Source organism: Haliaeetus albicilla, chromosome 4, assembly GCF_947461875.1.
Source record: "Haliaeetus albicilla chromosome 4, bHalAlb1.1, whole genome shotgun sequence".
Taxonomy (NCBI): Eukaryota; Metazoa; Chordata; class Aves; order Accipitriformes; family Accipitridae; genus Haliaeetus; species Haliaeetus albicilla.
The window spans coordinates 905,975-933,458 of NC_091486.1; the positions used below are offsets into that span (position 1 = coordinate 905,975).

The 27,484-nt window shown below is 40.9% G+C and overlaps 1 protein-coding gene across 2 annotated transcripts in view; it reads left to right on the forward strand.

The window, feature by feature from the left end:
* The window catches only part of ACVR1 (activin A receptor type 1), a 70,673-nt gene that overhangs the window by 35,778 nt on the left and 7,411 nt on the right, over positions 1-27,484 (forward strand). For both annotated transcript variants that reach the window (XM_069780594.1, XM_069780595.1), the window contains exons 3-8: positions 7,470-7,736; positions 8,260-8,477; positions 12,575-12,674; positions 14,955-15,101; positions 17,688-17,963; positions 21,533-21,730. In XM_069780594.1, the coding sequence (XP_069636695.1) occupies positions 7,470-7,736; positions 8,260-8,477; positions 12,575-12,674; positions 14,955-15,101; positions 17,688-17,963; positions 21,533-21,730 (1,206 nt within the window). The remainder of the gene's footprint in view (positions 1-7,469; positions 7,737-8,259; positions 8,478-12,574; positions 12,675-14,954; positions 15,102-17,687; positions 17,964-21,532; positions 21,731-27,484) is intronic.

The following is a 27,484-nucleotide window of genomic DNA, read 5'->3' on the forward strand; positions in this document are numbered from 1 at the left end:
AAGTAGGTTCTAGGGCTTAAACGTGATCTTTTTGTTGAAAAGATGCCAGTAAGTGATCAGCAAGAGAAGAGTGACTAAATCTGTGCCAAGACATTTTCTTTCTTTTCCTGGCTGTCTGTGATACTGACTGGAGGTACAGGATCGTGCCTCATCTGGGAGCAAAGGCAGAGCTGGACCAGATACACTGCGGGAATGGGCTTTGGACAGAGTTTGTGGGGGGGCCGGGAGCATGTGAGCAGAGATGTGCAGATGTTGTGTTCTTGCTGTCCACCTGCCTGTGCCAGCTGGACAACTATGAAGAACAGAGTTTCCTGTTCACAGTGTGGAGCTGCTGTGCTGTGGGAGAGCTCATCCAATAATGCTTTTTAAAGAGCTCTGTGTTTGGGCCCACATTTCTTTCCCATGGTGACAGAGCTGTGAAAGACTTTGTAGAAAGACGTAACAATCTTGCTTTGCTTTTCTTGCATTATTCCTTCCCTTCTCCTCCTCTTGTACTTCCTACGGTGAGTTTTCTTTTTCCGTGAGCAATTACTTGCTTAACTCGTGTAAACAATACTGCTCTTCCCCTTTTTCATGTTTGCTAGTAGTAACGCTGTTCTGTTTCCTTTGGAAATAGTTTCCTACTTCTAAGCTGGTTGTAGAGGAGTGTTTGGGGAGGCAGGAAGTCCTAGTGGACCCCTCGGCAAATTTTCACATATGTCTCTTCATCTAGGATCTAGGTTTTGGCTTCCTCACCAATTAGATGTAGTAATAATGGGAGAAGTCGCCACTTTGTTCCTTGACCGTCTAAGTGCCGCTCAGTGCTTATGAGCCAGCAGCCTATGCTAGGGCTAAGGTGGTAAACCCAGAAGTGCAGACCTGTGTTTGGAGTGTTTTTCAAGGGAGAGCATGCCTTTGGAGATCCATGAAGGGAATGGAAATTGATCCTCTGCTGCCTGCTTAACAGGCCATGGAGATGGGTCTGGTGGACCCCGACCAGCATGCTTTCCCTTGTGCTTTTTCTGACTTTTTTAAAAAGTTGATGTTTTGGGGAAGAACAGTTATTTTGTCTTCCCTTTGCACAAAATAATAACAATAGCAACAAAAAGTTGCAAACTTTCTGATTCCCCCCTCCTTGTGTGTTTTATCATAGATCAGTCCATTTCCTTCACTGGGATTTGGACCAGGTTTGGTGTGGTGGTGTGTTTTTGGGTTTGTTTTGTTTGTTTGGTTTGTTGTTTTTTTTTTTTAAATGAGTGGAAAATGGCTGGGCGTATTTTTGGGTAGCATTCAGGGGCAGACTGACTATTTCTGCATTGCCACTAAGCTTCAGAAAATGAGATTAAACGTGATTTAAAAAAAAAAAACAAACCAAACCAAAACCACAAAAACCCCCACAACCCAACACCCCCAAAATCAAACACTGTGTAGAATTCTAAGTGTAGAAACATGTCTCTTCCCTACCTGAGCGTCCAGAAAATCCTTTTATTCTGAAACTTTATTGCAGCGCTTACTTCTGTGTTACTTCTTTATTAGTCCTGTAAAGTGGGAAAAGAGGCTTTTCTTCATTTCCCAAGAAGCTAAACCCTGTCTAAAGCAGAGCCCTTTCTAAATAATGTAATACCTATACTTAAGAGTGTGAGGTTTTTCACTTACTAGCGACCGTGCACAAATGCCACTTCCTGATCCCGATGGCAACGTTAGGAGCACGGTGCATGAAATGCTGCCGATGCTTCTGCCCTCTCTAGTGACTGTGGGAAGGTGTCTGGGCCACGTTCTGCTCTGGCTGCCACGGCTTCTCTGCCAAATGCAGGCTCTCGCCTGGGTGTGAGAACTGGGCAGGCTGGAAAGGGTCTCATGTCACACCATGGCCAGGAAGCGTTTGGGAGCTACTGAAACTCCAGAAACTACTGTCTGGCCTGTGGGAAGCTGGCTCTGGGAACAGCCTAATGACCTCTCCAGTAGCTGGGCTGGGGGAGGCTGCTCCTCTGCGGAGCTGGGCACCTCTGCCCCGTCTTGGAGCTTTTCTAACTGTCGGTGTCCATAGCACTTGTGCTTTTTCTGGTTTAGGGTTTTTTGTAACATGGAGAGCAATAATAAGGCTAAACGGCTGTTTCTTAGTGCTGGAAAATTCAAAGGCTTTTGTTAAATTAATAAATCCTATATAAAATAAATTATTATGGGCTGCCCAGGGAAGTGATTGAATCACCATCCCTGCAGGTATTTAAAAGACATGTACATGTGGCACTTAGGGACATGGTTTAGTGATAGACTTGGCGGTGTTAGGTTTACGGTTGGACTCGATGTTAAGGGTCTTTTCCAACCTAAATGATTCTGTGATTATCATTATGGCTGTTGTATAATGCTTGTTACTGTATGCATTGAGAAAGAGAAAACTCTGAATGGAGTAGTCATCTCTACAAGCTTATTATTTTGTGTTTTGCTGAAATGACTAAGAATCATAAAGGGAAGCTACCCACCAAAAAAGAGCTGTCTAACGTACAATTAAATGGAGTCTAAAGAGATTTTAATTTTTCCAGTTCTGCTTTCCTTCAATTCATTATGATATGAAGCCCTAGCAGATCTCACGTCTTCCCCCAGTCCTAGTCATTTAAAAAGAAAAAGAATATTGCTGCTTTTAAGTATTTCGGCCTTTGAGCGTGAAGTCCCTTTCATCCTACTAGAGATTTCAGCAGCTCTGGAATAAGCTTTGCCTGTGATTTGTAACCTTTCCGGTTTGATTTCAAGGTTTTCCATGCGAAAAGAGCGATCCCACTCAGCAGGTGGTCCCGCTCAAAGCCTAGCAGCAAGCCTACAAAGGGGATAACAACCGTAGTACGGCTCCAAGTGGTCTCGGGTTGGTAAGCCAGATCCCGGTGGCTGTGAGGGCTGGGTTCGGCCGCGCGTGCCCGAGGTTAGCCGATGACTGCAGTGTCTGTGCATGTTCAGTATGTGGCCACGGAGGCACGGCGCCTTCCTGCTGCACAGCTGTGGGCTGGGACGGAGGAGAGCTCCCGGACGGATCTTCTCTGCCTGCTTGCTTATGATGGAAGGTGTCACTTCTTTGCTGCGCCTCGCTCTTGGGTAAAGAGGAATCAATTGGATGGAATTGTTCCTCTTAAACTTATGTCGTTATAAAGTCATATCTTGGTGAGCGAAAGACTAGTTTGTTTAAGGCTTGTTTGCCTCTGTCCATCCTTGGCCACCTGGCTTTTTTTTTCCAGCCACATGCTAAGAGGTCTTGTGGTGTCATGCAGGTTATCCCTCTGAACAGTCGCTCACATGCATGCACTAAATGTATACATTATCTGTGTGGTAGATGTACTAGTCCTTATCTGCAAGGTGGAACTTAGTCCTGCGAGGAACAGGGTGTTGGACTCAGATCCTTATGGGTCCCTTCCAACTTGAGATATTCTATGAAATTTTGAAAGGGAGGGTATGCAGTGGTGGTGCATTGCTGGAAGGAAATGATTTGATCTTGTTAAAGCCCTTCTTTAAAAGGTACATGTAATATAATTAGAGACTGGGTTTTTTAGAAAGAAAATTGAGACTCTTACAGTATATGTTTTTACTTTTTTATGCTTTTTAAAGTTACTTCAGTTCTATATTTGCCAACCAAGTCACGTAGTTAACATAAGCATTTTTTCATGTCAAAGGTAGTTGAAGAAACTGTGTTGCTGTAGTGCCAATAAGAAAAGCTGGCCAAGTGCCTATTGTACTAGCTGTTTCGATGGAAAATGAATCACTCTTCTAAATGTGAAATCACCTCAAAATTAAGATGTGTTACCAGAAACATATGTAGTGTATTTCTCCCTGGACAGAAGAAATTTGATATTTTTCCAGAAAGTAAACAATGTTTACAGTCCAGGAATTGGATATAAAATATGAAATAAAAATGTCTGGATTGGTAACTGGTTGTGTGAAATAAACTTCCCATAGAAGTAAATAACTTGTCTTTGTTTCCTTGCATCTGTGCATTTCCATCATTAACCCACGTTCTCAGAGACTTGCAGTTCACTGTCCTCTGGATTCAGGCTGGGACAACTGGGGCTGTGTGCCTGCACACGAGCACTGCACGCAGCATAACGTGTCCTGGGCAGTCACCGAGAGGGTTAAACACTGGACCTTCCAGTTTACTGATTAAAATGTGGAGTGTCTTTGTTCTTGTTCTGTTGAAATACCTAGATAATTAGAGTCAGCACTTGTAATTGTTGACTTTCACAAAGTGAATAAGCAAACAAAATACAGGAGCTTCAATTTTGACACTTTAATAATAGTGAACTAGTAAACTAGTTACTGAGCAGTTAATGCAAATCTCTGTATCTTTGTGTGGCAAGTCAGTTTTTTGTGTGTGTGTACAATATATATGGGCCAGAAGTGCAGCAATGAGTCTCTGTATTATGAAACAAAAATATATGCAGTGAATGTGTTTAGGTAATGGAAGTATTTTTAAGCTTGGCTTCTTGCCCGCGTGCATTGTCTGACAGCTACATACGTAGTTGGCCCGACAGCCTTCCACGCCTGGAGCTGTTGTTGAGTAGGTACTTACCTCTGAGCGTCTGTGCCTGGGGGAGTTGATCTGCTTCAGCCATAACCTCTTGATTGCAGCTGGCCTGTGGTGTTTTCTGGTCACACAGCCATGCTCATGAGAGCTGTGGAGAAGTACCACGCAGTCCAGCTCTGCCTCTACTGTGGATTCACCATATGCCGACAAAACCGTGCTTTGCAAGTGCAGCTGGTTTCTCTTTGGGGAAACACGGTTAGAATATCCAGCGCTTCATAGCTGGCTTTGTACACGGGGAGAGTGCTTTGTGGGCATAGTACGTACAGTGTTTAGCTTGTACGTGTTCACGGAAGCATCGCCCTGCCTGCCTGCTCTCAGGCTTCTGACCTGCAGCTCCGTCTTAGCTGGTGGCCTGCAGAGGCAGGAATGGGAGGACGTGGTCAGGGCTTTGGCTGGTTCTGCAGCCTGAATAAGCCTCCCTGTTTGGGTAAAGCAAAGTGAGTGTGGCACTGCAGGAGCATTAGTGAGGGAAGGGCTGGCTGGTACGTGGTAATATACCATGGAGTTGGAAAACCAACTAAGAAAAGAAAGGAGCAGTTTGGGTATAAGGAATAGTAACAGTCATGAAGGAGAGTGTCTCTGTTTCCAACCCAGGAGTTCGTCACCAGAAATGTTTCAATTTTTACAGCACAGAATTGATCTGTATTGGTCCGTGGACACACCAGGATCTGCAGCAGTTCTCATGTCTCTCTTCATGCTCTATTAAATGGATCCACAGCCTGTGTGTCATGTTAGATTGTTCGTGCTGCCTTCAGGCTAGAGCAATCTTTTCAAAAGACAGGTAGCGTGTTTGGAGTTGCAATGCCTTAGTTCATCACTTGTAAGGGATGTCAGGTTTGCTCTGCATGGGCTGATTGACTGCCCTGAGGCTGCGCAGTTGCTTCCTGGCCCGTTCTGGGACTGCAGAGCTCCTCCAAGAGGTGGCACATGAGGGGGGGTGGTTTTCTGCCAGAACTGCTCTTCTGGCTTCTGTGAGGTTTGCTCAGTCTTGAAGGGTCCTTGAGTCAAGAGAAGAGGGAAGTATTAGGCTGGATCAGGCTGCAAGCCAGAGGAATTTCCCTTGGGGACTTGATATGGCGCTCAGATGGTAGGTTAGTTGTCCTACTCCATATAGCAGCTATTTCTGCTGTTACTTAATAGCTGAAATGGCTGTTACTGCAGCCTGCAAGCCTCCTCAGCTCTGTTCTCACAGGCCTGTGTTTGTCAATGACAACAGAAGTATCTCTCTCACTGAAAGGTACTGAAATGCTTGCTGCTGAAGGGCTGTTCTGGGGAAGGCTGTCCTTACCGAAGGTATGGATCTTTTAGGCAGGTCGTGGCTACGCGTTGGGAGGAAGTCCCTTCTAGGTCTCTGGCTCTGAATGCCTTCGGCAGTTCCAGCCAGACGAACCAAGATTAAGGGCTTGTGTGTTACAATACCGGTTGTGTTTTACTGCTGCTGTTGTGGGAGGAGAAGGAACAGAACTTTGATTATAGGAATGTTTGGCTTACATTTTTTTCCTTTTTTTTTTTTTATGTTCCACAAAATTAGCAAAGTTATTACTTGGTATGCGTATGACGGATTGTGTATACCAGTACTTGAAATCAATGTGGCAGACGCTGTCTGATTTCAGGATTCTTTCCCTAATTTAGTTTTTGTTAGTCGTTCAAAAATGGAAAACTATATTTGTGTATTTGTTCATTGTGGGAGGAGGGGAGGAAAACAAAGCGGAAAACTAACTGAGTTATATTCCCAGTAGGCAGACTCTAATGATAGGCTTGAAAAAGTCCAACACATGGTATGTTCCACTCCTATTTTAGGAGCATCCACTGTATTTGTGGCTGGAAATTTTTCTTGTGTGTTAGAACTGACAAAGACAATGTAAATATGAGTTAAGTTGCCATAAATGTGTGTGTGTATGCATGGGATGTGTGTAACAGAGAGCAGTGACTTGTTCTGTCCTTCACAGCTGTGCCTCTTTTCTCAGCATCTGGGAGTGCACAGGGCTGCTTACTCCCACAGGCACCTGTATTTTCCAGGAAACTGAAGAGCTTCCAGTGTTCTCTGTTAGCTAGTTGAGAGTGGTGTGCTCTCCTGCAGAGACCAGAGTGACTCAGTGCTGTGTGTTCAAAGGCATGTGCCATTCTTGAAAGCAGCAGTGTGTGCGGTTCCACACAGATCCCAGCTAGGGATCTCCAGGCACTTTGCTGAGGATACTTAGAAGTTTAGTTTCCTACTCTATACATTCTCTTAAAAGTTATTCCTTTTATTTAGCTGAAGCTTCTGGAGTTAGAAGGGAAGTGTTGTACTGCTGACAGTGTGTGCGGCTTCTCGCTTTACTTTTTATCTCCGTGGTTACTCAGACTTGCAAGGTACTCCTCAAAGGCTTGTCTTCGTGGGAGAGTAGGTCCAGATTTACTTTTCAAGCAAGCTAGTTAGAGCTGCTCAATCCTGTGTAGCTGTGTCCACTGCAAATTTAATTGGCCTTAATATGATTTAGTTAAAGTAATTTCTGGAATGCTTGAGAACAACTATTTCCATATAGAAATATAATGTGGTTTAGCAAATCTGTTTTAAATTTACACTCTTTGTTAGGTTTTTTTTTCATCTGCTGAGTGTCCCTGTGTAGATGATCCTCCCATGTTGTATACCTGCAGTAGTGTCTGTGCGAGAGGTGATGTAAAATGTCACTGAACTCTTGAATTTGAGTACCTGGAGTGGGCAGATATCACTGGTATTTCTTTGATGGTGCAAGCTCATATCTTTGTCTTCCTGAAACAGCTAAATTAGTATTGTTAGCTCCTACTTGGTGGTTCTTCAGCACTAGCTGCAAGTATTTCTCCCCTTAAACAGAAGGTTTTATTGTCTAATGATTTCATTATCTCTATATAACTGAAGCTATTAAGAATACGATGGTGTTTTTTCCTCACCTCTCCCCTTTTACAGATGATGAACTGAAGCTAAATATGGTCCACTACGAATGTGTGTGTGAAGGCATGTCCTGTGGGAATGGAGATCGTTGCCAAGGCCAGCAATGTTTTGCTTCCCTGAGCATTAATGATGGTGCTAAGGTTTACCAGAAAGGCTGCTTCCAAGTCTATGAACAAGGGAAAATGACATGCAAAACACCTCCATCTCCTGACCAAGCTGTTGAGTGCTGCCAAGGATACTTGTGCAACATGAATATCACAGCACAGTTGCCTTCTTCTAAGGGTGAGAGGTTAAAAAATAGTGAATTTTGAGAAAGAAAAAATGTTTGGCTTTCATTTGATGTGATGGGAATGAGGTGGCTTCTGTGCTAGCATAAGTAAGGGCTTAATCAACTCAGTAAGGCCCTTTCTACCTTGTTTCCCACTCTGGGGCCCACTGGCACACATCTGATGTCCACAGGTCGAATGATCTGTATTGCTGGATGAATGATAGGGGTCAGGGTCAGGATTGAGTTACTGCCTGTGAGTGAATTGTGCAGTCACAGGTGTGGTTTGTTCTGAAGGGACGGGGTTGTTCTAACAGCTCTGCAGGGAGCTGCTGTGGTAGCATCCTTTGTATAAGTGCACATTCATAGCTCTGGCTGTGTTGCAGCCTCTCTTTCAGACTAGGTGCCTACCAAGTTAAATGTTGGTGTCAGTGCTACTGGTTTTAAAAACTTTCTCTGGGAATTTGAAAATTAATTTTTTTTCTCTCTCTTTTTTTTTTCCTTTGTGATTTTTTTTTTTCCTCCCTTCTCCTTTCCAAGGGCAAACCTTTCAAGGAGAAGCTGCAGGTTACAGCATGGAAACACTAATCATTGTTATACTGGCTCCTGTGATAGTGTTGATAGTTTTTTCTGCAGTAGCTGTGCTGATCATCCGGAGAATACAGAAAAACCATATGGAGAGGCTCAATTCTAGAGATGCAGAATATGGCACAATTGAGGGACTCATTGCATCAAACGTTGGAGACAGCACGTTAGCAGTAAGTAACCTGTGTGCATGGTGAAAATTTGTTTGAGATTTTTTCACTTCTGAACTCCCCTCTCGTACCCTCCAGACATGGCCACGTCAGTAACAGGACCTTTTGCTGCCAGGGGATGCCACTTAGCGTCAGGACTTCTGTGGTGACATTCCTATGCCCGCAAAACTGTAGTTTAAATTAAATTTAACCAAAAGATAGCTTTTGCAAGTATAGCTTCCTTGACCTGGAGAATTGCTATAAACTGTAGTCAAACTGTTTATGTTCCTAGAAGCAATGTCAAAACAGTAAAACAGAGTATGCCTGATTGTTGGGTAGCCTGAAGTGATATGAAAGGTGTAAAAATGTGCTGCATCTTTGATATATGAAGACAGCCTGAAAGGTTGGAAAATATGTGATACTAGGGGAAGAAGAAAATACAGATATTTTTAACTTTTAAAAACTTCAAACCTGACTCCCATGATCTTAGTAGAAGCGCTCTCAGATGATTAGGAAATTAGTGAAATTTTGTTGACAGAAGAACAGTAGGAATTTTAAGAATGAGAACCACTTACTCAGAATTCAGTTTTTAAAATATGTTCTTGTTCACACAGTCTCTGGAAAATAAAATGACATGGAGAAGTGTTTCCTTTCTAAAGACATAATGTATCTTACCCTTTCACTTGAGGCTAGGAAAAAAGTGTTCCCAGCAGCTTTCTTGTGCTTTATTGAAAATGAGCAAGTAAGGCTTCAGAGGCAGCTTGAGTGTTTGTTTCTGAAACCAATGCAAAGAGGAGAAGTTTTCTCCTCCTTGCATTTCTAAGATAAAAATCTCTTCAACATTAAGAGGTTGGAAAACACTTTCCATTTTGGTGCTTTCCTGTCATAATATTTTTAATAATATGCTACTAAACACACTGACTGCGTATTTGCTTTCTATGTTTTGGACTGTGTTTCTCTCTGTAGGAGAGAGAAACTAAAATGGTTATCTCTAATTGAGGAATAACCTTTGATATTTTCCTTAGAAAGTGTTGGTTGCCACCAACTAGGGAAGGAGTTCTGACTATGTCAAAAATAACAAACAAACAAAAAAAACCCAAAACCCAGAAAATGGTTGTACCTCCTCACCTGAAAGTTGGCAACCCCTTTGCAGGCCCAGCTATGGGAATTTATTAAAAGAAAGATCTGTGGGACTGTTCAAAAAATGGAACTATTCTGGGGAGCTGGCAACTATTTCTTGCATCGCTTTGTTTTGAGGCAGAGATGTTTTGATAAAATACTGCTGTGAATAAGTGCTGGAAGAGTCACGTGGAAAACCCTTTCATAAGACAGTATGTTCTGACAAGTAAGTTTTCAGGGTTTGAGATAGCCAGGGATAGCACTGGAGCAGGGAAGATTCCTCTTTAAGGAGGAATAGGTTAAAACTGAGTAATCAGACTCTTGGTCATCTGGATGCCCCAATATGCAATCTTGAAACAGCCTGTGTGGGGAACCGAGTAGGTAAACCAATGCTTCAGCCAGGAAGAAGAGCCTGGTTCTCTTAAGCGGGGGTGGGTGGGTGGGTATGTGTGTATGTATGGTGGAGACATACAACATGGCAAGGGGTAAGGAGAGGGTGGGTAGGAATCAGTTGTTTGCATTCTGCAGTACAATAACAGGGGGAGGCATCAAAATTAGCAAGTTAGAGCAAGGATAAAAACAAGGAAGGTGGTTCTTAACACGGTGCTAATTGAACCAGTGGAACCTCTTGCCCTGCTATTTTGCTTCAGCTTGGTCCTATATAAACTATACTTGGTAATCTTTTTTTTTTTTTTTTTAATGCCTTTGGCTTTAATTAGCTTACAAAGCTTGATTCTGTGTTACTGTTTTAAAACAGCCAGTTTTGATATGTTCACCATGCACTAAGCACGTGTGCAACTGGTTATCTGTCTTTAAGCACAGACTTCCAGCTTTTACCAGCTCTTATCTCTTATCAGTGCAAGACCATTTCCATTCCATTTGCAAACCTTTTGCACTTCAAGTCCTTTAATGTTACTTGGAAAGGGTGATAAAACCTGAGAAGAATAAATCAAAATTCTTTTTAAAATAACTTGGAGAAGTTACTAACTAAAGGCTTAGTCTAATGGAGCTGTGTTCTCAGCTGTCAGACCCTATTAGCTCTAAGATTGCAGTGCCTTTGGTGTGCCTCTTGAGTGTTGGTGACGGAAAAAAAAAAAGATAGTTCCTTAATGTTCATGTAAACAGTAAGTCTTTTTTAAATTCCGGATTTTTCTTCTCCATTGTGTGTTTTAAATTGCTGTTTTTGTTACACATTAGTTACATTTAGGATTAGTCTCCATCCATAATGTAGCAAATGCGTAAAGCCCTAAGCTTCCTAATGGGGAATGGAAAGAGCTGTGGCCTCTTCAAATCTTGTTTTTACAGTTGATGCAGATAAGTTGGGGGGGGTGCCTCTGATACAAGCAAGAAGGAAAATGAGTTCTCAGTTTGTATTAAAAAGCAAAATAGAAGCCTCCTATCATTCTTAGATTATCTTTTTCTTGAGTACTCATTAAAAAGTTGTTAGGAGAAATGAGATTTCATCAGATCTGGTTAAAGCCCAGTAGTACAATTTGCTGGAAATATTGGAAAGTTGATTATGCTTATGCTTTTTATCCTATTTTCCTTTGTAAGGAAAAAAAGTCCAGTAATACAGTTTTTAATGCCTTGAACTAGTACGGAAGTCCTAGCCATAAAAGTAGCTGGGTATTAGCACTTTAAAAGGCTAATAGGATTTTAACATTCAATTAGAATCTTACTCCTGTTTTTTTATAAGCTTACAGTTTAAATAAAGTCTGGTTTCCATGCACTAAAAATACTAGAAACTGATAAAAACTTTTAAGAAAGACTTGTTACGGAAAGTTCTTTGGAGTATCAATGACATATCTAGTGTAGGTGGTACAGGTAATACGCCTATCACCTTGTTTATTTTAAAACCTTTTTAAGTTATAAAAAACTGTACTAAACTTGAATAGTTTGGGCCAAAACTTCCCATGACTGTTATCTACCACAGAACGGTGCGGTTTGGGGTTTTTTTTGGGGGGGGTGGGGGTGGGGGGTGTTTTCTGTGCTTTTTTTTGTTGTTGGTTTTTTTTTTTTTTTTTTTTTTTTTTTTAATTCAGGGGACTGTTCATCTAGCATGGCTCAGCCACTTTAGGGAAGGAGACTTACAAGAAGTTATTTGGGTGTTGTCTCTTAAAGAAGTTCTAATTTGGGGCAGGGACTTGAAATTTATCAGAGAAAACCCTGTGGTGCCAGACGTGCCTGTGGCCGTTCTCGGTGCTCTTCTGTATTGAGCCACTTCAAAAGCTTATGGTTTAACAGTTGTGTTCACAAACATGTGAGTCCGTTCCCCCGTGGATGCTCTGTGGTGCTCCATCTCTGTATAGAGATGAAAGTTTTAAGCATAGAAGTCAGAGAAAGTATGTTTATTTCTTTTTGAGGTGGCTCAGATTATTGCAAGACATAGAAATCTTTGGGGGAAAAAAAGTTGATATTAACCTGTTTGAAATAGATGACACAGAACTGAGAGAGCATAAGCTAATTAAGAGAACAACAAAGTGCTGAAAAAGGATGGAATTTCACTACAGAGGATAGCTTATAGGCTACAAGTGAGCTTTCAGGTTTACAGGGAGTAAATTTATTGTCATTTATTTATTAAACAAAATTATTTATTTATTAGACAAAATGATACTGTAATGTCAAATATAAGATATAGAGACAAAATAAGAAATCTGAGCATGAAGCGATGCTTGGATTTGTTTGCTGTTTCTTGTTGTGTTGTTTGTAAAACTTTGAACAGAAAGTGATTATGCCTAAGTTATAGCTCCCCTACCAGTCTCTTCTATGCATGGAATGTTCCCTGAAGTGGTAGAATCTTGCGAAGAGCTTTTTCTGTCCATCTGTACAGTGACGGCAGTGATATGTCTTGACCCTGAGTGACCAAATAGCATCACCAGAGCCATTGAGATACCAATGAGCTTTAACTCAACCTATCCCGTGAAGTGGTGTACCTTTGTGTATTTAAATGGGAAAAAAATGTACTTTTTCATAGATTGTAAACTTCTTTTCCTTTTGAACAGGATTTATTGGACCATTCCTGCACATCTGGAAGTGGTTCTGGACTTCCTTTCTTGGTGCAAAGAACGGTGGCTCGCCAGATCACACTTGTAGAGTGTGTAGGTTAGTATAATTCTTGTTCGCATCTAGTGCCAAGTCTTGATAACAAATGCAGAGAGAAAGCTTTATCTCCCATCCCAATCAACTGTTTTCCCTCAGTTGCTTATATAATATATGAAACTTTTCAGGCTTCAGCTTACGGAACATATTTGGTTTTGTAAAGTCAAGTGAAAATATTCCTTTCAGATCTATGCAGAAGAAAGGAGCAAATATCATCTATGCTTTATGATTGAAAAATTTAAGCTTTATTCAGTAATGCAATGTTAGAAAATAGAAACTAGGCTTGTTTGGGTACTTTAAGCTGAATAAATGATGTTTTTAGAAAAGCAAGCTCAATTTGAAGTTTGAAACTGTCAAACTGTGAAACAAACATTTGTTCATTAAATGATGTTCAAGTAGAAAGGTTTAGAATTAGAAAAGGATCATCTGGATTTGAGATCTGGAGTTGAAATATCAAGCAAAGTGGCTAACGTGGCATTTGAAAAAATAAACAAAACCAAACCAACCTGTAATTTTGTGCTATTAGAATAGGAACATGAATGTTTTGTATATTACTTGCTCTGCACTGTTGCTTTGGGACCATGCAGGCAATGAGGTACTGTTGCTGCTCTTTTCTCCCTTAAAGAGAAAATCTCTCTAGTAGTTCTTCCCTAAAACTTTTCTGGGTCTTTAGTTTTTTGCAGGACTTAAGTGTTAATTTTAAGGATCCATTAAATTTTTCTTCACCATATATATATTATTAATTGAATAGTGTTAAATGTGAGTTTAGTAATTTTAGGAAGTGTTTGGGTCAAAGATATCCTGAGGCAGTGACACTGAGCCAAGATGCTGTACTGGCACTAAAGAGGTGAGGAAGGCATGATAACAATTTGATTCTACTCGGGGAAAAAAGGACTGTTTTAAATATGTTTTATGCTGCTTCTTCAGCGATTTGAACTCAGAATGGGTAACACCTTCCTGTAAGTAACTAGAATTTTTAACTCATCAGGGTGTTAAATCAAGCCTGACTAAAACAGATGAATCTGTGAATCTATAGGGACTGGGCCTACATTTTACCAGTGTTTCTTTGCTTTTGGCTTATAGTATGTATTGAGTAGGCACAAATGTTCACACTTGCGTTAAATCCAAGTGTACATCCTCTGATGCTCTGCAATTTCTCTTCATCAGAAACTGTACAATATGATACGCATGATGATTTTGCCTGCAATATGGAGACATCTTTTTGCACGTGTATATACGTGTGAATAAATGTGCATCCCTGGAATTATGCCTGCTCCCAAGTTAACTCAGGCTGACACTATTTCAAGAGACCATGTGTTTTAGCTTGTATAGCAGAACCAAATGAAAGCACTTGTGCAGAAGTCTCTTCTGGGTGACAGCATTGAGACATCAGTGTTGGGTATCTCTCTTCATTTGGTTATACCTGCTGCTGATTCGTACGTGCCTCTAAAGAACACTGAACTGCAGAGCAATGAAGGGCACAATTTGGATATTTATAGTTGTCAAATCTAGCACAATTCATTGCACTAAGCCTGAGGCTATCATATTTTGGGCTGTGATGAAAATGGCAACAACCGGAACTTTTCCAGTGCGCCTTGTCCAGGATGTTTCTTTGCTCTTGGGTACTTGATAATTTCATACATTTCTTCTAGGCTGTTTGGGTAAAAAGCTTGGCATGCAGACAATGTGTCCTGGTCTCCACAGGTCAGGGTGGGTTTTTTGGGTTTTGGGTTTTTTTAAAATGTTTTTTGTTTGTGGGTGGTTGGGTTTTTTTCTGTTTAGGTTGGTTTTCTTTAATCATCATTCTGCATTTTATGTGTCTGGCTGTGCTGACTGTTTTTGCAAGGGTTGATAGAAATGTAAAGGCTGTATCCCCAGCCTTACATATCCCTCCTGTCCTCCTAACTTCATAGATTTGTTTGTATTGTTTACACTGACCTTGTAGCATGCTGCCTAAGTTGTTGAAGATGCAGATGCACTTTCATTGCTGGTAGTTGAATGATTACACCTGCCCAGTACAAACACTCTGTATACTGTACCAACATGCTAGGAGGAGAGATCCATACTCTTGGAGCTTGCAGTTGAAACAAACAGGAAAAATTAAGGGACAGTGGAGCACAGCGTGACTGTAAAGTGGTAAAAAGCGTATGCAGGGGTGATGAAACTACATCAGTTTGATATTTGTGCTGTGACTGTTGAATTTCCGTCCTATTAGCTAATCCTGTCTTTCTGGCCTATGAAGATTGTTAGTTGACAACTTTTACTGTGTTTTTCCCCCACCAGGAAAGGGCCGTTATGGAGAAGTTTGGAGGGGTCAGTGGCAAGGAGAAAATGTTGCTGTGAAGATCTTCTCTTCTAGGGATGAAAAATCCTGGTTCAGGGAAACTGAATTGTACAACACTGTATTGCTGCGGCACGAAAATATTTTAGGTAAGTAGAACAACCATGTTCATGTATCCTAGTGTAGCTGGTGTAAAGGTGAGTTAACTGAACAGTTCACTTGTAAAGCACTGCAGATTTGCCAGGTATCTTGCATTCTTTGAGATTAGCTTCCTGTGTTTGTGATAAATAGTTGAAGGGAAATTTTAAGGGGGAGGCTTGCCAGGAGGGTGCTGAAATCCAAGTCTCAACTGGAGAAAATGTTGTAGCAACCATGAATCCTTATCCTCTTGCAGTATTCTAGCAAGAATCAGTCAACCAGATTAACCAATTGTTGGCAGCACAGTGTGTAGAGAAGGATGGAGGTGCCACAGACCTGCATGCTAAGAATTCACCCTTGCAGCTCTTGCTGCAAGGCAGCCACGTAGCAAAAGAGTGTTGCACAGTGCATTAGGTGGAGAAGTTCTAGTGGATCTATGTTTTCTTCTAACTTCAGTTTACCTGGGAGAAATGAAGGGAGAAAAAGTGGGGAGGAGTTTATAATGCGATTTAAATATTTGAATAATTTTCCTTGTGCCTGAATAAAGTGCAGTATGAATCCATTATTTTCTTCTGTTTAACTGCTCTGCTGAGGGTCAAACTAAGCTGCTTTTGGTGTTTAAACTTCAACTGTAGTTGCCCCTTTATGATGTATCTCATTTCGCTGTAAATAGGAAACTACAATGATTTTTAATCTTCTGCATCCCTTGTACCTTGTGTGCTCAGTTCTGAGAGCTTAGAAAATGGCTTTTTTGTGTTGTGAGCCATGGCTGAAGTTTAAGTAGCCGTTTTGATTCTTAGCAGACATGACCTTCTTTTGCTGGCGTGCCACCTTTACAAATAAAAGCAGCAGCATGTTTTGGGAGTGCTGACATTACCTCACCGACAATCTGTCTGTCTTCAATCAGTTTTGTTTGGGCTCCTTATTCTTGTTTCCTGTCAAAGAATATTCCTTGGCTCTATAGCTCACCCTGCTAGATGTTTGTCTAATGTTTCCTGAAGCAGTTCCTTTGCTACTACAAAAATAATTTGGTGGTCTCCTGAAATGTGGATTATTGAACTTTCCTTCCCGAGAGAGCAAGTAACTTGGCTGAAATTGCATTACACATTTCCCATGTTCCTCTGTCTGTGTTTAGTCTTTCTTGATAACTGTCAAATTTGTTGGCTATTTTATAGAATTTTTTTTAGATGCAATATTAAACAATATCACAGATTACAGAAGTGTCACATTGTGTAGAAATCTGACTTCAGGAGAGAAAGTAGTGGGTGTTCTTTCTGACAAATGTCATATGTGGGCTTTTAATAAACATGATTTGTTCCTCTAAGTTGGGAATAAAACTTCTGTTGCTTCCCAGCTAAAGCTGTTGAGGTCAACAGTGTGCTGATACACAATAAATTCAGAGGTAACAGGAAGGGAGCTACTTCTAAATTTTGGGTTCAGTTTTAAGGCACCACATTTTTGAAAGCACTTCTTGAAGTTCATGAGTTTTGAAGAGAAATTTTTCTCAGTTCCTTTGTAGAAAATAATTGTGAAATACAGCTATCATGCATAAAGGTGCTCTACCTTGCTTCACCATGGACATTGCACACCAGTTGAACTAGACAGTTGAACTGTCTAGTATTCGAAGTAGAAGAATTACTATTCCTTGGGTTTTGCTATGCTAATCTTCTGGTGCTGCCACACTCTCCTTAGCCATCTGCCAGTTTTTATATCCCATGGCTCCGTTGTGAGCTGGTGAACAGTTAAGAAGGTCAGGCATTTGGACCCTACAGCAGTTTAGAGCAGTCCCATAGGTCTGATAATTTATCAGGCTGCAGCAATCCCTCTGCAGCCTTTTAAGCAATTGGAGATCATTGGAGAGCAAGTTGTTGCTGTGGTGAGATGTGTTTTTTTTCAATCTATATTTGGTCAGAAGGGTATGACGTTTCCTGTGGGGACAGCAACCTTTTGACATGTCAAGGTTGACTGTTGGAAGTGCTCTTAATAGACTTCACTTGGATGTAAACGTGAAGCTGGCACAGTGTATGGTGTCTGTTTATTGGGATGTGATGCATACATGAAGCAGATTTAACCCTTTTCTCAGCAGCCTGCATTGGCTGCTTGTTGTCCTTAAAAATGGAAATGATTAATTGCGACTTGTCTGTTTGAGGTATTGCTTCTTTCCACTGTGATCCTGCTGAATATACAGCAGCAGATGTGCTACAACCTGGTGATCTTTTTGTTTAATGGGAAACTTCCCCACCTCCAAGTTCTTAAAAAAAAAAAAAAAAAACCCAACAAAACAAACAAAACAAAACCAAAAATTATAAGTATGTGGTCCTGACAAGTACTTGTGTTTGGTGTGACTGACAAAATATATAAATACATTCTTATGAATAGACTTGAGTTAGAATTCCAGAATATGTCAGCTCTTTTTTCATCATGATAATATCTGCAATCTGTTTTCAGTGCATTACAATCATGGAAAAGTTTTAATTAAACAGAATTTTAAATTGCAGGAGGGGCCTAGTAGTATTGATTCTTTTCTTGCAGGAGTCTTGAAGGAGGTCTGTCATTTTATTTTGTTGTTTCTCCTTTTTTCTTCCTCCTCTTTCTAGGTTTTATTGCATCTGATATGACTTCCAGAAACTCTAGTACCCAGTTGTGGTTAATTACCCACTACCATGAAATGGGGTCTCTGTATGACTATCTACAGCTCACTACCCTGGACACTGTCAGCTGCCTACGCATAGTACTGTCCATAGCTAGTGGTCTTGCACATTTGCACATAGAGATATTCGGAACCCAGGGGAAGCCTGCCATTTCTCATCGGGACTTGAAGAGCAAAAATATCCTCGTTAAGAAAAATGGACAGTGCTGCATAGCGGATTTAGGTGAGTTCATTTCGATGCTAATATACTCAGTGCATTCCTGCAGTAATCAAATATATTGGATAACTCCAACCATAGAAGTCTTACAGTAACCTTAAATAGCCTTGCCATGATGTGGTATTACCCCGAAGGCTTACGACAGCCACTAGATGGCACTTAAAACTTAAAAATGCCACTGCTGTTGAGGAGGCCCAGTGTAGCCTCCCAGTTCAGGAGCAGATGTAACATTTTGGACTTTTTCTTGGGTTTTCATTGTTAAATTCCATTCATGGATCCCAGAAGGCAGTAGTTATTAGGCTTCAGCTCATTTCTGAACTAATAAATGTCCTTCCACTTGTAGTCTAAGAACTATGTGCTCATTGTCCCAAGCTCCATAGATCCATCCAGCTTGAGTCTTTTGCCAGATAATTCAGCGAGCCCAAAATTGGGTTCTCCATGACCAACTGGTTTTATACTTTGATCTGGTAGGATGCTGAGAAACAGCTGCAACAGTATGGCTCGTTCACACCTTGGGCATATGTCTGACTATTCCCACCTCCCCTTTTCTCTGAGGACAAGGGAGAAAATAGCAGTAGAACAATAGTATTGAGGAGTCATTGGCTAGACAAAAAGTGCAGTGGGAGATGGGATTTTTTCAATAATAATTCTATTTCATAGTTCCTATCAGATTTGCCTGAGGGACATGAGAAACACACAGGGAAGACATGAAAGCCACACACCTGGGCCTATCTAAATTTGCAGAGGGAATAGTAAGTAAAAAATGGACCAATAAGTTGAAAATACAAAACTTCAGAGACTGACTTTTAAATAAATTTGTAGTTCACACTGAGGAGAGGGCAGCACATACTGGCATTGATTGACATTATGCTAATAAAGTGAAATCTACTACATGATTTATTTAGAGCCTTCAGACATTTGAGAGATTTTCTGAGAAAGCACAGCAATAAACATTTCCCAGTTAGTTTTCATGGTGGTAAAATAGCTATTTTTTTAAAATGTGAAATCCTCAGGAATGTATCCGACATGTTCTTTGTTTGTTCCTTATCTGTAAAGGAGAGTTACCAAAGAGTTCATTGCTTCTGCCATATATTCATGCCCATTTTTTCTGTATAGCTTTGTCTTTTTTTCCTCTTCTGGTCTTCTCTGTTTCAACACACGCACCATGCAAGAAAAATGGCACTTAGAGACTGGTAAGTATGAACAGATGGAAAGATTCACTACAGCTGCCCAGACCTAAGCTGGACTTGGGTTCTGTCAGTCACACCAGGTTCTGGACTTGCAGTGTATCTGTTAAGAATAGGTGTCAGCTCTAAAAACAGAGAGGAATAAAATCACTTGGACGTATATCTTGTAATTGTCTGTTTTGCTGGCAGCCTGAGTGCTGCACGCCTGAACTGCAGTGTAGCTTGATGTTTGTTGCCATTCAGTCCTAGTCCTTCTGGCTGGCAGCAAGTGCAAGAGCTTTGTGAATTGGCCGCTTGTCTCTCAGCAAGCGTGCTGGAAACTAGTATCTTGAACAGCAACCCGAGTATCCAGAGTTGCATTACAAAACTGGCTGTTTCAAATATGTTCTAGCTAAGCAGAAGCTGTGTGATAAAGTCCAAGGATAGGTGTCAGTCTCACTTCAATCTGTCAGCACTGTGGAAAAGTCCTGCCCTTCTACTTCTAAAGCAATTCATGTGCATGGTAATAGGTCTTAGTTGAGCAACCTTATAGAACAGCAGAATAATGTACAAAAGTAAGAAAAAGCCCAACTCTCCTCTTACTCCATCTTTCCCCTTGCCCCTCCATACAGAGTAGTGAATGTCCATTTGAAACAAACACTGGTATTTGTAAGGAAGGTGCAAAGAATGCTGACAAAACGTATTTGCTCAATTTTTGTTTCTAGCAGATAATCCAGTATGCTAATGAGGATTTTTTGATGTCTTAACTAATGTGTTTCATCTATTTGTATTCCTGTCAAGCTTTTTCTTTTTCTCTTTTTTTTTTTTTAAAGATCTAGCATCTTAAAGTAAGAGCCTCTCTGACAAGCATTTCTGCGCCCTTAAGTTAAATGCGCATTGAGATCTCCTGAGGTGAAAAGAAACTGAAGCAGTGCAATATCTGCTTCCTAACTCTCATAAAGAGCACAGATACCACCACGATGAGAACCTGATTACAACATTGTTGTCCCCTGACCTTATTGCAACACTTTCTTAGTTTGTAGTGTGTGGGATGCTGACTTGCATCCCTCAGCCTTAAACCTTTGACCTGTCAATCTATTGAATCTGTTTTGCCCGGTTTGGATGGAGTATTATGATTTTTATCAAAGTGTTCTCCAAAGTCTTGATATCTTCAGAGTGTGCCAGGAAATTTGTTTTCTAACCTTTGTTTGCAGTGTGCAAGTTTTCTTTAAAAATACTATAATCCATACATATTGTATAATATAAGTTAATATAAACATAAACAAACACATAAATGTATAAGTGTGTCTGTAGATGTCCTATATATGTGTGTGTGTGTGTATATATGACAAAAAGTATTTTTATCTGGAGAGCAGGCTTTCCAAATTATCTTCTCAGCAGTCATGTGGTTAGTAGATGGTATCTTTCTAGAGGTGCCATAAGCATTTTCTTAGCAGCTTGAAATTACTTGAATTGAATTTAGATTGTAGGAAGGTGTTTTCCAAATTTTTGTTAGGGTGAAGAACAGACTGGTTTTTTTGGAAAGAAAAAAAATTAATGATCTGGTGATAGGTTAGTTTTTTGTGGGACTGAGATAAAATGCTTTTTAAGTTTAATCTAAAATAAACTCATGCTAAATGTAAATAGTATATGTTATTCTTACAAGATTGTGCAGGAAATTAGGGAGAGTTTGTAGTCTTTTCTATTGCTTAGTTATGTCATGCACCTGTTGCTGTTCAATTTGCAGTGTTCTCTGTTTACCATGGCAAAATGAGTACTCTGTGTTTCCAAATTTACAGTAATTTAGTCCCTCACATAATGTTCTTTGCTTAAATGTTGAGTAATTAGTAGAAACCAGGTAGAGTGGTTTTGAGTGACTCATTTTAGATCAGCTTGAGGATGTTTATTTTTGAAGCTACTGCAAATACGGTGTTTTTTATTTTCCAGCTTTATTTTTTAACTTGTGTATATCCATCATGCAGTGTTTTTCTTCTCTCTTTCCCACAGTTTGGATATATCCACCTACCCAAAAGTTCTATAAATAAATTTGAATGCTGTGTAAAATTGTTTTCTTCTAAGTAACAGATGCTTGGTCTTCTGTGTATACGTGCCTGGAGCGCTGGTGACATCCAGTGGCTGCAAAACACTTAATGATAACATTTTGCAACAGTGCAATAACATGTTTAATGGTAATCCCTGAGGAGATAATTGATCTAAGTCGATGGACACAGTGGCTGTTTTCGATAGCTAGTTTGGAGCTGACCCAGTTGGTCTTTGGACACTTGGACTCTCAGCTCCTTTTTAAGAAACTGTCTGATGGGTGTCACTGCTCACATCTAATTTTAAACATATGCTGCTATAGTTTTAAAGGGGACTTAACAGTAATTTTTTTTTTATCCTGTCCTTCAGGCCTTGCAGTTATGCACTCCCAAAGCACGAATCAATTGGATGTGGGGAACAATCCCCGTGTGGGTACCAAACGCTACATGGCTCCAGAAGTCTTGGACGAAACTATCCAGGCAGACTGCTTTGACTCATACAAAAGGGTCGATATCTGGGCTTTTGGGCTGGTCCTTTGGGAAGTAGCTAGACGCATGGTTAGCAACGGTAAGTATTTGGGACTCCCTTACTTGTTTTTTAGAAGGGGTTAAGCAAATGGTAATTCACAGCAAAGCATCTGCCGCCAAAATGCACAGGATGCACAGTAAAATACTGGACCTCCAAAGTATTTTAATTCCTGACACTGCCTGTGTTGAAGTTGTTGGTGTGTTGGGTACAATGGCTAAATATTGTTGTCATTTCTGTTAAGGTAGAGAAGAAAGAGGGTCCCCTGCTACATTCTAAATCGTGATGAGAAATAATTCATACCAATTAAGTTAAAATTTTAGATCATAAACTTTCTAAACTTTTTTCCATGTGTCATTAAACCCTAGTGAATACTTTTAGGTGGCTGTTTCTCATGACAAAACCTAAGGAACAGAAGGAAAATATGGAGGAAGTGAAGTGATCAGAATTCAGGGGTGCTCTTGCTTTACCAAGCTAAGTGCGCTCAGAAAGCAGGACTTGGTCAAAGTACAGTTCTGCTTGGTAAAAGTGCCACTGCAATCCTGTTCTGTAGCGTACAGTGTTGCTTCCTGTTTCCTTGGCAAGGGTGTCTGAATTTAAGAACCTTTAAGCTGGGTATCTGTTGGTGTGATTTCTTGTCCTTGTCAGTTCAAAAGTCCTCTCCGACTTCTGGACTTCAGGTTGTGCTCTGTGGACCCAAGTGGACAAGAGAACAGAGAAGATGCCCTTCAGGCATATCTGCAGATGCTGGCAGTGATAGGTTGTTAACAGCGAGATGTTTAAATTAGAAGAAATTCTGGATTGTCGTGTGCCCTTATTTGATCTGTGTCTGTCTGATCTGTTCCTACTAAATCCAAATCTGGGATTCTGTTACTGACATCAGACAGTGGGTTTATTTTCTGCAGGAAAAGACAACTAGTTGTTTGTTTGCTATGGTACCTCCGAGCCCTGATGGTAGGCTGGAACCTTGCAGAGCAGGGAGGGCTGGTGCCAGCCGGGGTGCTTGCCAGCTTAGGACCCAAGTACAAACTCGTTTGAAGGACGTATGGTCAGAATGATAGGCGGTAGTCAGAGTGGCTCAAACTGAAGAATTGAGGGCTTTTTTTTGGTGGGAACTGTTGCAAGTCAAATTTGAGGGAAGACTTTGGCAGAAAGGATTAAGATAACCTTAGAGATGTTCACAAAAAGCAGCTGTTGAGAGCCAAAGGAGGGAGTATGAGTGGTTTGTGGAGAGATGGATACAAAGGAGCAGTGAGTGCACAGAGTTAGGCTGCAATAAGGTATAATAACAGTGGAGGCTCGTGGTAGCTAGTACAGAGTAACAAAGCCTGGCTCAAATTCTAGTGGAAGTTAAGGTACTTGCCTTGTATTGTTTCTCATGAATTATCTCACCTCTGTTCCCTGACCCCAGTGGAAATCCTGTCAGAATTTCCACTGGTGTTACATTGGACTATGGGGATAATGGTGTTACATTGGACTATGGGGAGCAGGGAGAGGACAGGCACATGTGCAACAGCTCTAGAAGCAAACAAATATTGTTATTCTACTGAAGTACAAGACTTCTTCTAAATATTAACCTTGAACTTCATCTGTTATATGTTGGTGGACAAAATAATTTAACTGTGAGTAAAAGAAAAAAAAAAAGTATTGTTCCCTTGTTCAGGGTAATCCTCAGCACAGCAGCCACAGGCAGCTAGTTGTCTCCAGAAACACTGCAATGAGGCTTGTTATGAGAAGGCTGCTGGAAGATGGCACTTCTGAGAAGATTTGCAGACCTTCCAAGCTTGCTAGAAGATTCCCTGGGGCCTGGAGCACTGTCCCAAGCCCCTGTCTTCTCTAGAATACTTACAAGGTGCTTAAACAAAGCTGACTTGGAGGTAGCAAAATGCATCAGGTAGGCTCAGGTGGCTGATGTAAGTCTCCTTGTAAGCCTGAGAGATTGCTTTGATAGCACTGAAGAGATCCAAAATAGGTTCTCTGTGATCAAGAGAGCAGGGTAATCTGTGCAGGTGATCAGCTGTTTTGGGGAGATGCAATTTAATGTGCAGGGTCCATAGTGCTAGCAGCTCCTGTCTTGCTGGAAGCTGGTAGCAGTCATGGGACTGACTTGGGAGCTGAAGGGAACTTTTGTAGGCTTTCTGTGGGGTGGCTGGAGCTGAGCTCATGACCTTGCCTTCCTTCTCCCTTCACTGTCAGAGGAGTTACTTGGATACATATGCAATGAAAGGAATAGGCATTGTTCTGATACAAAAGCATGCATCAGCTGAATCACAGTGTGATGATGATTTCAGGTGAAGAAGAAACATACACTCTGAAGGTGTATGTGGTTAATTAGAGAAAGGAGGAGAGTCTTGTGAGTGCATGGTATTAATTTTTCTTATGATGCACTCTGTTTATTGGCAAATGTATGTCGTAGGCAGTTATGAAGACTTGCTCATTGCATTTCCCAATATTTGGAGACCTCTGGGTTGCAGTTCATGTCAGCGCAAGTGCCTTGAGAATTTAAGCTGTAACTTCATTGTTTTCAGTGCAGTTTTATATTCTGTACTTTGTTTGTCTCGGCAGTCTGCAAGCACTGTAGTTTATCAGTTGCCATAATGTGATGGGCTTGCTGGGCAGGGGTTGATTAATTCACTGTGCAATAGGTGATACTTGCTGCGATGGGGAGGGAGAGGAGGCAGTTGGTCTTCCTCCGCGCTGCCTGGGGAGGGACCGTGCTCGTAGCTGTGGGTGGTGGGACCAGCAGTGCTCACAGGGGTACGTGCTTACACATAGGCACCGTGTAGAGCGTTGTCTGTTTGAACATAGCAGTTGGCCTATGTGATGACAAAACTTCACATGTAAGCTTTTGATAAGTTTTTTTTTTTATTGCCGGTCTTGAATTTTGAGTAGTGCATCTGGAATCTGTCTTGCCACGGTGCTGTTTTGGAGGCTGGTAATCCTTTGTGGAATATTGGATGTCTTGCTCTCTTTGTATATGAATATCCATTCTGACTTATATTTGTGCGTGTATACTGTATGTAATATATATAAAAAATACAGAGTCTTACCTAGTTACCTCTTGAAATGAAAATTCCATGAAATGGTACCTATTATTTAAATACTCCCATGCTGAAGTTTTGATACGTAAGTATTGCTGCAGTAACTGCAGTTCACAGACAGTTCACCTGAGCTACTTTTAAACTAGTGAGTTTAGACTGTGCTGGCAGGTTCACGAAGATGGTATGAAAGTCAGCATGGACTGCAGATCTACCAAAGTTGATAGGTAAATGCTTCAGTCATTGGTTCAGGCTGAGCTCAGTGCCACCGTGGAAACACTTTTAATGGTAATAGAGATACGTCATGACATTGGTCGTGTCAATAAAGTCTTAAGTTTAAGACGATGGTGATACTAATTCCACAGTACTTAATTATTTCCAGTTGCTTTGTATTTCTGGCTGCTGCCGTAAGTAATTACATTTCCTTGCACTGGTTTGAAATGGAGTAAACATTTTCTCTCAAATCTGAGTGTTTAGCTGTGTGGAAATCATTACTTAATCAGGTGGTCACTCAGATAACCCTGTTTGATTTGTAGTAAGACTTTGGTACTGGGAGTGAGTGTGCCGAGGTCAAGGTAGCATGCTCATGTGAACTGGGTGATGGTGTGTCTTAGGTGGGCTAGAGACACTTGTCAGTTATGTATGCTAGAAATTTTTGCTGCTATCCCATACTGATAGACATTTGTCATCTCTCATTGACTGGGTGGAAATGCAGAGTCTATTCCAGTGAGTCAGCCTGGTTTAGTACTTCAGTTTGTGGAGGCTCTGAAGTTGTTATAATCTGACTAAAGTCTGATAGTTTTTAAAATATTATTTTAAAATTTTTTAATATTTATTTTTATGTTTTTATTTTTAGAAATTATATAAATATATGAAACTATATAAATATGTATAAAATTTATATACTATTATATATTATACAAAAATTAAAGTATATTGTATAATATATATTGTAAATATATACCATATATAATATATATTGTAAAAACAAACTTATCTAATGGTCCTCAAGGTGACACAGTGATTCTCGGTACTTTCCTGTTATGGCTTAGTATAAAGAAGAAAATGTGATGGGAAACTCCTTTGCCACAACCAAGAGAGCTCATGTCTTGTCTTTGTGCTGTAGCAGGAGCCACTCAACATTTCTCTCTGTACTTGAAAATGCAATTTAAGCCCCCAAATCAGTGTTTTACTCTCTTTAAATAGACGAGTGCTTTTTCCTTGTAGACTGGTTGTTCACGGCTTTTTGAATGTGCTCCCTTCCTAGTGTACAGTGCCTTGCATCGTTGCTTGCCTGGTGCCTGGCACTTAAGAGTTCTGTTCCTCGTGAATCTTCACTGTTCTTCCCATTATCATGATCTTGTTCAATACTAATAGTAATACCAGAAGCTGAAAGATAGTTACTGCTCAAAGCCGTCCCTGGGGAGTGATCATCATTGTATCTGCAAGGCTGGATCTGTTGCTTGGGTGTTTGTGTAGATCTTGCTTTGCTCCAGCAGTTAGTCGTGCATGCGTAGGACAAGCTGACGTTAAAGTAACGAGGAATAAAGGTGAAGAAAACACTACTGTACGTGTGAGTTCTAGTTGATTTGAGTAGCAAAAAGCCAGCAACCCCAAGGGAAAAAAATGCAATATATTATAAATGACAGAAGTAATCTTAAAACTGTCCAGAAAGCGGCAAGCTGTAGGTTGTGCTGAAGGACTCTGGGGTCTCCCTCGTAGCGAGCGGCTGGCTCGCTTTCCGGGGGCAGTGGGCGAGGGAAGCGTGTCACAGTTCAGTGACGGTTTTGCGAGCGGAGTGGTGTGGGCTAGAGGTTGCAGTGGCTCGCTGGCACTGCTGACGGGCTGCTGCGGAGCCAGCGGTGGTCCCACAGGGTCTGTGACGTTTGGCTGTGGTAGATCAGAGTGCTCTAGAGTCACTCTATTGGAGTAAAGGCTAGACCCACTTCATTTCATATTTATTACTATATGTCTTATCTGAAATAGCCAGTTATGTGCCCTATACTTTGGAAAGACCACACGAAGATAGTAAATTAGAGCCAGACTCTCTCTTTTAGTGACAAAGTTCATCTGTAATATCCCAATGACCCTGGAAACATTTTCAGAGCTATATGACATAGCTCTGAAGTTCTGCGTTTGACTCGTATAAAGCCACTGCTTTATCTGAGGTGGAAGTATAGACAACGTGGATATACAAGAGGGTTTTTTGTATTCTTGAGTTCTCACAATAAACTTTATTCTGTGTTCTGGGAGGAAGCAGGAGGAGTGTAAAGACAAGAGTTCAGCCTTGGAGGTGGTGTTTGGTATATGCAATTATGAATTGCTCGCAGGAGGAGGGTGGGTGATGCTTATTTATGCAGCATCAAATATAGTCTGTCCTTCTGCATGCATCCATGTCAGAATACCATAGGGCAAACTCTGCAGTCTGCTGGTTACTTTGTTATGGTAACCTGCTTGGGTAGCCGGATCTTTGAACTGTCCCACTGTTTTCTAAGGGAGTTGTAATTTCCTGAAGACCATTTCCCTTTTCAACTGGTCACCACAGATAGGGATTTAGAGATTTTTGGGTTTTTTTAAATTATCTGTGGGATTTTGATCTTTATCTCCAACGAACAAGAAAACTAAAACTCAATCATCATAGCAAAGTTTGAGAACCTCTTTTCAACTTCAGTATATCCAGAGCAACAGAAATTCTCCTGGATTTCATGTACGTCTGACTATGGGAGAGCTGCCAGTCTGCTAAAAAGCAGTTTTAAGA